This window comes from Homalodisca vitripennis, unplaced genomic scaffold (genome assembly GCF_021130785.1).
Source record: "Homalodisca vitripennis isolate AUS2020 unplaced genomic scaffold, UT_GWSS_2.1 ScUCBcl_4192;HRSCAF=10223, whole genome shotgun sequence".
Classification (NCBI taxonomy): domain Eukaryota; kingdom Metazoa; phylum Arthropoda; class Insecta; order Hemiptera; family Cicadellidae; genus Homalodisca; species Homalodisca vitripennis.
The window spans coordinates 35,053-47,036 of record NW_025780299.1 but is presented as its reverse complement, the minus strand read 5'-3'; the positions used below and the strand labels follow the sequence as shown (position 1 = coordinate 47,036).

General features: G+C 34.9%; 1 protein-coding gene across 1 annotated transcript; it reads right to left on the bottom strand.

The window, feature by feature from the left end:
• Nucleotides 1–2,166: 2,166 nt before the first annotated feature.
• On the bottom strand, nucleotides 2,167–6,536 carry LOC124372842 (zinc finger protein 431-like). The gene is made up of 2 exons (XM_046831246.1): nucleotides 6,302–6,536; nucleotides 2,167–2,345 (listed from the first exon to the last, which is right to left on the bottom strand). Exons 1-2 carry the CDS (start codon nucleotides 6,534–6,536, stop codon nucleotides 2,167–2,169), a joined length of 414 nt encoding a protein of 137 aa, XP_046687202.1.
• Between the last annotated feature and the right edge of the window lie 5,448 nt (nucleotides 6,537–11,984).

Here is an 11,984-nt window from a genome sequence, read left to right as displayed (position 1 = left end):
GCATACTATGCACTCTTTGAAGCACACCTCCGATATGGTCTCACTGTTTGGGGAAAATCAAGTGTAGCCAACTTACAAAGACCCTTGACTCTACAGAAAAAATGTATCAGGATACTGGCAGGCCTGCAGCCTAGAGACAGTTGTAGAACATCTTTTGTTGAAGCTGTCAATCCTCACTGTGGTTTCATTGTTCATCTTAGAAAACAGTAATGTATGCTCATGAAAATGGCTTGACCAGAGGCATTGATTTACATTCTTACAACATTCGTCGAGCAGCAGATTTTACACTACCAGAACACCATTCAGCATTATTTGAAGAGAAGCCTTCATATATGGGTGCAAAGCTGTTCAACTCCCTACCTACCGACATTAAGACAGAACAAAACCCCAAGAAAATGCTGAAAAGATGGCTCCTCCAACATCCTTTCTACTCAATTGACGAGTTTTTTTAAAACTGGAGAGCTTTGAACATCAACCAGTGACTGGACTATCATTTACAAAGCTTTGATTTGTATAATTGTTTTATAAAATTTTGATTTGTAATAATTACCTTTTTTATGACTCTCTTACTGTTCTCAAAGAATATGTAAAATAAAGTATATTGTCTATTGTCTAAATGTGTGCTGCCTGTGGAATACGTTTTTGACAGCAAGAAACATTTCAGCAACGAAAATTCACTGACAAAAGTGAAGTGTACAACCACATTGCGATCAGAGACATCGAAATGTGTAAGTGGGTAGGAAACTTTCAAGGATGGACGGAAAAATGATCATCATGAATCATAATCAATGATCTACATTTTACTTGATGCCATGGACAAAAAGATCAATTAAGACTGGCAATTCACAATCTCAATCTTAACATTGGAATGTGTGTAGAACAACATTGGACAATTGTCATTAAACAATTAGTGATTATTGGTAAATCTTACTAATACAAGGTGTGGATAGAAATTACCAGATTAGTATTGGTGGAGTCACAAAACAAATGCAATAAAGCTGAATATCGTACAGCCGATTATGTGACTCCCCCTTCCACCCCTTCTCGAGTTTTCTATGGCTCCTGTACTTATTCTGCCTGTAGTGTCAGTTATAAGCAGTTAACCTTTTCTATCTGTGTTGGAAAGTATTAAGTATCAAGAAAGAACGGTATCAAATTTCTATTCAACTTGGAAAATCTGCAAATGAAACATTTGTAATATTACAAAAAGTGTACTATGAAGACAGTTTATCACAAACACAAGTGTTTCCAGTGCTTTTAACATTTTAAAGATGGCCACAAAGACACAAGTGATGACGCACCATTTGGCAGACCATCGTCGTCAAAAACTAATGCTAACACTAAAAAGGTTGGTAAGCTTGTTCAACAAGAAAAGTGTTAAGCAAGTTTTTCATGAAAGTTTCAAAATGAAAAAGTGTGTTCAAAAATAGCTCCAAAGTATCTCACACCTGAACAGAAGGAATGCCATAGAATGATTTGTTCTGACATTTCACAAAGCATCAAAAGTATCTTCCTTCTTAGAAAACGTGATTACATACGATGAATCATGCTATTTTACTTACGATCTCAAAACTAAATGTCAAACGATAAATTAGAAATCCTCTGCTTCTCGATGGGTTAAAAAGCATGAATGACAAAATCAAAATTCAAGGCCATGATGAATGCGTTTTTTATAAATATCAAATGGATCGTGCATATTGATTGGGTACCGGAGTGAATCAAAATTGTCAGTGAAGACTTTTTTGGTGGAATACCACATCCCCATCTTAGATCATCAACCCTGATCACCTGACGAGGCCCCCTGTAACATTTTTTGTTCCTTGTAGTCAAGTCAGCTTTGAAGGAATGCAATTTGAGACTATTGGAGCAGTAAGAGAAAAAGCGATAGATGTCATGAACAAGGTTACAGAAAATGATCTGCAGCATTATTATACACAGTGGAAAATTCGCATGAAGCGGTGTATAGTTTGAGGAGGAGAGTATGTTGAAGGGGATAACGTAAAATTGGAAATATCTGTCACTGAAATTTGTTTTCAGCCTCAGTCTGCTTATTTTCTAGCCACATCTTGCATATCAGTAATCACTAATATTTAGTAGAATTATTGGTGAAAATTGTAGCAATCATCAGTAAAATAACAAAATTATTGACATGAGGCCACTCAGTGATTAGTGGCAGACAGACCTGAGATGTATCCTGAGGTCAGGTTTGTTGGCGTACTGCTTCCCACAGACAGGACATTTGTGCCGCTTCTCTCCGTTGTGTCGTTGCAAGTGTTCCGTCAACTTGGCCTTGGACACAAACGATTTGGTACATCCCAACCGGTCACACACAAACGGTTTCTCCCCTAAACAATAAATACAGTTTATAGCACCTGTTATAACGAAAAAGAATTCCTGAACATGTATTATGATTTACTCCTGAAACAGTTAACAATTTAATTAAATTTATGCATACAATTTACGGCCTTTGAAACTAAAAATAATCACAGAGGATTAATGTGTGACATCCCATTATACATGGGTCCTTTGTTCATGTTTGTTTTTGACAACAAAGGTTTGCGAAGAGGATTTTTTTAACTTGCGAATTTTCAGTGAAAAAAAATCACAACATTTTTGATACAGATTGCGGATGCAATCTGATGTCTTACTCAGTTGATAACACATAAACTACAATTTAGATTAAAATAAAGAAACTATACCAAAGCAGTGTGATACACATAAGTCAGGACTCACAACAGATTTTGTGTGTCTTTTCCAACTATGCACTTAATAAAATTAACACTATTTATTATAAATTGAACTGAGTAACATTCTATACACCCAGCAGGGATCACTTCTGGCTGGTTTATACCTTCCAGCTGAACCTAACACTGGGCACAGCAAAAAACCGATGTGTCAAGAAATCAAGAAATCAAGAATCTTTATTGTTGTCCCACTTAAAAGTATTAACAATGTCAGAGCTGGTATGAGTTAGGCCACATCAATTGTCACATTTCTTATAACTAATTAAAATTCCTTAAAACCAGTTTAAAATTCAACATTTACAAACTAATTAAAATTCCTTAAAACTAGTTTAAAATTCAACATTCAATGTTATTAAAATCACTTAAATAAACTTCCTCAACTGAATAAAAGGCTTTCACTTTTAGCCACTTAATTAACATATTCTTAAAGTTCTTAGTGCTCATTGTTTTGGCGTTGAGAGGTAACTTATTAAATAGTTTTGTACCAATGTAGATATAGCTATGTTGGGATTTGCTCAGCCTAGTATATTTCACATCAATTAAGTTTACAGATCTGGTATTATAAGAATGTACAGAGTTTCTTAGGCTAAACGAAGTCAGATTTTCTTTGATAAAAACCAGGCTTTGCAAAATGTAAATACTTGGCAGCGTTAGTATGCCTAGCTCTATAAAAAAAGGTTTACAAGAATCTGTTTCACTTATGTTCACAAGGCATCGAATAGCTTTTTTTTGACATTTAAATACTTCCTTTGCACCAGCAGAATTGCCCCAAAGAATAGTGCCATACAAAAGGTGAGAGTGAAAAAGTGAAAAGTAGGCATTGATAAGTATACTAGGACTTGTACATAACTTGAGTTTCTTTAAACAAAAGATAACTCTAGAAAGGCGAGAGCAGAGTGAGTTGGTATGAACACCCCAAGTAAGGCTAGAATCTAGATTAATTTCTAGAAGTTTCACAGATTTATTTTCAGAGCCTTTAGGTCTACTACTTAAACTAAATACAATGTTTTCTGTTTTTTTCTTGGTTAACCTTTAATTTGTTTGCATGGAAACCATATGTGGGATCTTTCTTTCATGTAATTCAAAATTACATTATTCAGGTTACGATCATTACCTGATGTTAACAGAGTTGTGTCGTCTGCATAGAGTATGGTTTTGTTAGGCACAAAGGCAGGCAAGTCATTTACAAAAAACAGTAAACAAGAAGGGGCCCAGGACGGAGCCCTGAGGCACTCCACAAGTAACATGCTTAAGACTAGACAGGTCTGCACCCACCCTCACATACTGCAAACGATCAGTCAGGTAAGAAATGAACAGAGACAGTTCCTTGTGCTCAACACCATAGTAACTTAACTTTTCTATAAGTTCATTATGAGGTACCATATCGAATGCTTTACTTAAGTCTAAAAGTAGTGCACAGGCTTCTTCCTTGTTTTCAAAACTTTCTAATACATGAGATACAAACATTTTCCACTGCCTTAACAGTTGTCAAGTTATTCCTGAATCCATACTGAGCAGGTGTAAACAAGTGGTTATGCTCAAAAAAATTCACAATTTGCTTTTTTCATAATACTTTCAATTATTTTAGATATAACAGCCACAAGGGCGATTGGACGATAATTGCTTATATTTGACCTATCTCCTTTCTTGTGGATAGGAACAGTGACAGTAACTTTTAGACATTGAGGGTAAATGCCTATGCTAAGAATAAAATTAATTTAAATACGTTAATGGACAGGATATGTTTTCAATAATTTTTTTTAGCACAAAATTCGAGAGGCCAAAGACGTCCTCAGATTTAGAATTGCTTAGCTTATTTACAGTATTACACACGTCAGCAATGCTCACTTCAGACCAAGTGAAAGAGGGTGAATTGGGTGATTTAATACCCGATGATTTCAATACATCTATAGGACAAGCAGTGCTTACACTATCACTATTTCTATTTACAATATCATTAATATTTACAAAGAAGTCATTAAACTCACCAGCTGTAATAGGTGTATCATGGTTTAGACCTTTTTTGTTTAAGCGGCCAGTAACAGAGTTAATAACCGCCCATGCAGCTTTACAGTGATTATTGGATTCCATTATATACTTATCATTTGCCATTCTTTTTGCATTGTCTATTTGCTCTCTGTAATATTTCTTCAAATTTCTGTGGATACACACTAGGCTAGGATTAGACTTACTTCTTTCGTAGCATATATCTAGGAGTAGCCTAACTTTAGCAAGGTAAGGAGTATACCAATTTTTGTTTACCGTGTTACGGCTTTCATTGCTATTCTGTTTTGATAGTTTTTGTTTTTAAAGGACAACATTCATTGAAATTGTCAGTTAAAATTTGCATAAAAGACTGGAAAGCTTCGTCAACTTTACTTGCCAGTAAAAATACATTTAACCAGTTAATCTGACTTAACCTACATTTAAGCCTATTAATACAATTTTCATTCAATAGTCTGTAAGTTATAGTTCTCGGTGTGCAATCTGCAACTGATGGGAACACTTTACTTTTCTTAGTTAGGCCAGGGGAGCTCATCTTCAGAAGAAGTCCACTGTGGTCGGAGAGATGAGGGGGTGTTGTTTCACAGATAAAAGTTGTAGGCTGCAGGTTGGAAATAAAGTTATCCAAACAGGAAGAGTTACGGGTTGGTTGAGAGTTCAGACAAAAACAGTCATAAGACTTTAGCATGTTTAAAAAATTTTTAACTTGACTGTCATTGTTTCTTGGATCTAGGTTCATGTCAGTAGCGATTAAAATTTTAAAGTTTCTATATTTTACCATGTTGTCAAGAGTGTCAAAGAGTTTGGACATCTTTGCGGTGAAAATTTCTACAGAGGAATCCGGAGTACGGTAGACAGACACAACTAATAAGTTAATTGAAGTGAAAGCGATCACAGCTGCCTCAAACTGCTTCAGTTCGCACAAAGAGTCAATGTTCACAACCTCACAAGAACTTTGAAGATAGTCTCTCACAAATATAGCCACACCCCCATAGGACACATTTCTACAGTAGCTTGCAGCCAATATGTAGCCTACTGGTGAGTATGTGTGCAACTCATCATGAGTACACCAATGTTCATTAATGCACAGTACATCGCACTTGACATCATTCAGAAAAACTTCCAGAGTATTTACTTTATTTTTTATTGATTGAATATTAAGATGTGCAACTATCAACTCAGAGTTTTCTTCGACAGAGTTGCACATGCCAGGCCCAAGCCTACACTGAGTCCCACTTTTATCTATACTCAAGTCTAACAATTTAGAGTGTTCTTTGACGGAGTTACACAAACTAGACATAGGCCTACTCTGAGTCCCACTTGTTTTTGAACTTAGGTCTAGCTCTTCGGTTCCACATATTGGTCCTGTTCCAAAAAAGAAGAGTCCCTTCTAGTAGAAGAGTTTGTACGGAAATATCGAAATCGATTTACGAAGGCTCCCGAAGGCCAGAAGTCAGGTGAAAAGATTTTTTCCCATAAAGATATAGGTACACCTACCTTGTACAAACTGTAACCAGGTCGCTTATTTTTTAACTTGGTTATTACATAGTTACCTTCCGCTTTCTTTTTAAGGTATTGTTTCAGAGAGTCACTATCTACATTTTCTCCTACTCTTGATACGAACAGGTATCTAAGTTTGTCCACTATCTTCAGTGTTTCATCACTATTAGCTCGTCCAATTATAAAACCAGAATTATTTTTATTGAAACGTCTGTTGTGTTTACGCTTTCTGTTCTCAACCTCAATAAATTCATCTTTGTTTGGCTGAGGTTCGCCACCGTCAGCCATTTCAGTTTCTGAGGCACATGGAGAAATCGTTTCCAAGTCCTGCACAGAAGAAGCAAGATTATGATGAAGGGACTTTTTTTCCCTCCGACTCCATTTTTTTCCCGGTCTCTCGGTATATTCTCCAGCTTTTTGAACTACTGTGTTTGACTTTGAAATTGAACTGTCACTTGATTGACTATCGACTGCTGGAATAATCGAGACTTCTGAAGTCAAAACTGTATAATTATTGCCGTCGGATTTACTGAATGTTTGAGCGTGTGAATTATTAGCACCATTTAACTGAGAATTTCTTACAATAGGGTTTTGTTTAAGTTTGTCAGCATACGAATCCTGTTTTTCTTGAGATATTAAAGACGTATCCACCAATAAACCCACCTCATTCAGCTTCGCGATCAGGTTTACATTCTCTTTCTGAAGTTGTGTTAATTGTTTTCTCATTTCTGACTGGTTTTTAGAAAGTTCAAAAATTTGATCTGTCAGAATATTAATATGCAAACTACATTGTCTACAATCATCCCTGTCATTAATCTCTACAGAGTTCTCGCTGCTCTTACTTACGGTTATTGACATAACCTCGTCCGACTTCTTACCACACTTATCACAAGTGAAGTTCGATTTTTCACCAGCAGTAAAAGAATATTCACTACTAGATTTACCGGCGCACTCAAAATGGAACCACAACTTACAGTTTCCTTGACACTGCCTAGTTAGGTATATGCCTAGTTACAACCAGTATGAAATGCGTAAACCTAGACCTAATGGAGGTTATGTTGAACAAGGTAAGCCTAGGCTTAGGAACAACTCAACTAATGTGCCTCTGACTAAAGGCAGACCTATGCATGAAAATAGTGTTAGTATTGCGGCACCATACAGCTTTAGGGATGCTTTAAAGAGGAATGTGAAAAATAAAGTAATTTTTGGAACTAAAGTGTCAAGTGAAGGCAATATGTTAAAAACTGCACCGAGGCTGTATTGGATTTTTCTATCAGGGCTTGACGCAACTGAAAGCTCTGACAATATTAAAAGTTACCTTAAGGATCTGAAGGACTCAGATTCATATGTGTGTGAAAAGCTGACTACAAGGTTTAATGGTTATAGCTCATTTAAGATTGGCGTGCCATTTAATTTAAGTGAAGAACTGATGCATCCAAACTTGTGGCCTGAGGGATGTATAATTGGAAAGTATAAGCCCCACAGGAATAAAACCGAGGCTATGGGAACACCTGGTGATTTTTTAGCACAAAACACGTATGTAACCAAAGGGTCCTAGGTGCAGATATGAGTAGGCCATCAAAGCCTATAGACTTGGACTATAAATCTAAGGACAGTGTAAATATTGTACATTGGAATGTGCAGGGTTTTCTTGGAAAGAGAGATGAAGCTAATTTGTTGGCAATGAAATTTAATACAGACATGTTGTGTGTTTGTGAACATTGGTTGAGCAGCGATGAACTGATGGAGGTGAGTCTACCAGATTTTAAATTGATCAGCGCATTTTGTAGATCTTCGGGCCAAAGAGGGGGCACTGCAATATTTTTAAGATCCAGATGGCTGGGCGAGGAGATGACTTTTTTAACAGAACTGTCTAGTCAATATATCTGTGAAGTAGCTGCTGTATTTATAAAGGAGATTAACCTAGTTTGTATCGAAATGTATGAATTGTTGAGTAATTTTATGAATAGTAATAAGAATAAGGCATCAATTATGCTGTGTGTGGCGATTTTAATATTGATATTTTAGTCAATGACTCTAGGAAAGCTAAGTTTTTTAGATTTACTTTTAGGTTTTAAACCTTTGGACAACCATTTTCTGATGTAACTAGGCCTAGTACGAATTTTGTGGATGGCGGATCATGTATTGGACAAACATTGCCACTACTGTACATTTTGACAGAATTGAGAATGCTTGCAGTGGAGCCTATGGTTATGTCAGACCATCATGCGATTGTTCTAAAATGCAAATTGTTACCAAGGAAAGATAACGTTACCAGTCATGTAAATAGTAGGCTAACCAATGTAAATAGTTCTAAGCAAAAAGATTTTAAAATTGTCAGAACAATATTGATTATATCAATTCATTGTATTTTGTCACTCTAATTAGTAAAATTAACTGGTTGCTTCTGTATGAGTTAAATAGCATAGATGATAAATTTGACTATTTTTTAAATAAATTTATGAACATTGTGAATATTGCTTTTCCTATTAAGTATGTACCAGCTGTTAGGGATTATTGTAAACTTCCCTCTTGGTATAATTACAGACCTCAAAGAACTTAAGGAAAGTTGTTTATATATGTATGCTCAGTATAAGTCTACAGGCATAACCTACTTTAAAGAATGTTATATGAAATTAAAGAAGAAATATAAAAGCGATGTTTAGAAGTTGTAAGCTACATTTTAATTGTGAGAGGGTGTCATCTGCTAAAAATAAACCTAAAATTATGTGGTCTATTATTAATGAAAATATAAGTAATAGTGATAGGTCTAAAAGTACAGAAGTTGGAAGTAGTCTAACAGCTTGTGATTTCAATAACTTTTTTGTGAATAGTGTAAATGATCTCATTGCTAATGTGCCTTTTTCTAGTCAGTCTATGTCATACTATTTAAGTAAGTTAAGTTGTAATGTGTCTAACTGTGAATTTAGTATTACTGAAGTAAAGGTTGAACAGATGTATGATGCTATTAATTTGTTAAGTAATAGTTCATGTCTGGATGTGTATGGTTTTAATTCTGAGCTGTTGAAACTTGCTGCACCTTTTATTGCCGAAGCTCTAGCCTATCTCTTGAATCTTTGTATTAATAATGGTACATTTCCAAGGTGCCTTAAGCTGGCAAAGGTTATACCACTGTATAAAAAAGGTTCACGGAAAGAACATAAAAGTTTTAGACCTGTCTCGATAATTCCAATTGTTTCAAAAGTGTTTGAGGTAATAATAAATAGGCAAGTAATTCAGTATTTTTAAAGTAACCTATTGTTATCAGATAGTCAGTTTGGTTTTAGGCCTAAGAGAGGAACACTAAATGCTATTGTAAAATTTATGAAGAACTGTATTTATGGTGTAGATGATAAAAAAAGTGGTCATAGGCAAGTTCTTCGACATGTCTAAAAGCCTTCGACACGGTAAATCATGAAATTTTGTTAGATAAACTTAAGTATTATGGTTTTGATGATCTGTCTTTACAATTTTTTAAATCATATCTCAAAGAGAGATATCAAATGGTTGCTTTTAATGGAAGCTCTTCTCAATACAATGCAGTTACAGAAGGGGTTCCACAAGGATCCATTTTGGGACCTGTATTATTTATAATTTATGTAAATGACCTGCCAGCCTCCATAAATAACAATGTGACAAGATCATACATGTTTGCAGACGACCTAGCAATCTTACTGAATGGTAAAAATCTTATTGTAGTAAATGATTCTCTATTAGTTGCTAACTCAATTGTGAATGATTGGTGTGCGGCGAACGTCCTCTGTGTAAACCATGAGAAAACTCAGGAGATTAATTTTAGTTTGCAACATAAACCTAACCATGATAATGTAAAGTTTCTAGGTGTTCACCTCCAAGAGAATCTGAAATGGAACAGACATATAGAAGTTTTTATGTAAAAAAATTAGTTAAAAAGGCATTTTTATGTTGTTAAGATTGAGATTAATTGTAAATATTGAAACATTAACTGCAGTATACTATGCACACATCCAGAGTCATTTGTCCTATGGAGTTATTGTATGGGGCAATGATCCTAACACCAAAAGACTTTTGATATTGCAGAAGAGAGCTATTAGGATAATGTGTAATGTAAACAATAGAACCCATTGTAAACCTTTGTTTAGACAATTAGAGGTGTTGACTGTGCCTTCTATATTTGTTCTGGATGTATTACTGTATGTTAAAAATAACTTGCAGACAATAACAGTAAATAGCTCTATACATAATTACTTTACTAGAAATTGTTCTAATCTTAGAGTAAACTACTGTACCTACCAGTGTACCAAAAATAGTTTTGTAGAGATAGGTATTAAAATTTATAACATGTTACCAAATCATATTAAATGTCTAGATTTTATTAGGTTTAAGAAATGCTTAAAAAATATCTTAGTAAATCTAGCAGCATACAGTTTAGATGAAGTTATAGATCATATTGAAGCTAACATAGTCTAGTTATGAATATTTTACTTTTATAATACAATTTGTTTTGTATGAGATGACGATGCCATGCATACCACATTTGTAACGGCAATAAAAAATTCTGATTCTGATTCTGATTCACTGGATGCCACCAGTCTTACTTGTAACAAATTTTGGACACGATCCACACTTATGACTGTTCCTACTAGGCGCCATTTTCAGGTCAAAAAAAAGTTAATTGTGCTAGGTTTAGCTATTTCCTGTTGTTAAATATTAAAATGGTGTTTTTAATTCACTTAAACACAGAAATATTTATTTACAGTATATAAATCATATCAGTCCATATCATAATTTTATTGTCAATCCATTAATATATTAAATCTGTCAATATATTAATATTGTCACTTAAATCTGGGCAACCTTATGGATGTCCAGGAGCGGCACATCACTAACCGTAAATGTCGAGATTCTAGAGTGCAAGGGTAATTCGATAAGTCAACAAGGGTGTGCCACTTCCTGCCTGCTTTGACTGGAGAGGCTGGTTCAGAGCTGGCCTCTCCTTCTTCCGGAGGGACATGACTTTGAGATTAGTGCCCTAATTCTTCCTCATGTATCTCAATAAGAGGCGGCTCCTACCCCCTAACCTCGCCCATATCCTGAATATCCTGATACCCCGGAAGCAGCGCTAAGGTCCTTATAGGACTAAGTGCAATTTATAAGCTTGTCCTAAGAGAAAAAAAAACATTCTATAGATCACAATAAATTTGCTCGCAATAACCTATGCCGAAAACCAACTGGTAACAAATGATAAATTGTATTAGTCAATGCAAAAACAAGATTGAGAAAAATCAGGGAAAGGTGTGAGCCATTTTTATTATTGGTTCATTCTAGAGTTCTTTAAACCATTACAGTGACTGCATTAATTTCTTCTGTTTTACTCCTTAGGTTACCTATTCAGTTCTTTTTTAAATATTGGCAAGCAAAGTAGCCTAATAACACAATGACAGTACACATAATTTAAATCAGTCACCATCTGCTTGTGTCCAAAAATTGCTGCCGAATAAAATCAATGGATGTGTTGTACAGCTTATAAATCTAAATAACTGAAATACAATTGTACTGTTAAATAAATTATTATAATATGGATCTTTGAGTATCTAGTAAAAACATATTACACAAACTGTATTGGATAGAATAAAACTACTTTGACATTCTCTCATTACAAAATACACTTTGAAAGTAGTAATAGTAGGAAAGTAAATAATTAAATACAAACAGCCCAACTTACCCGTGTGAGTTCGTACATGGAAGGTTAATTTC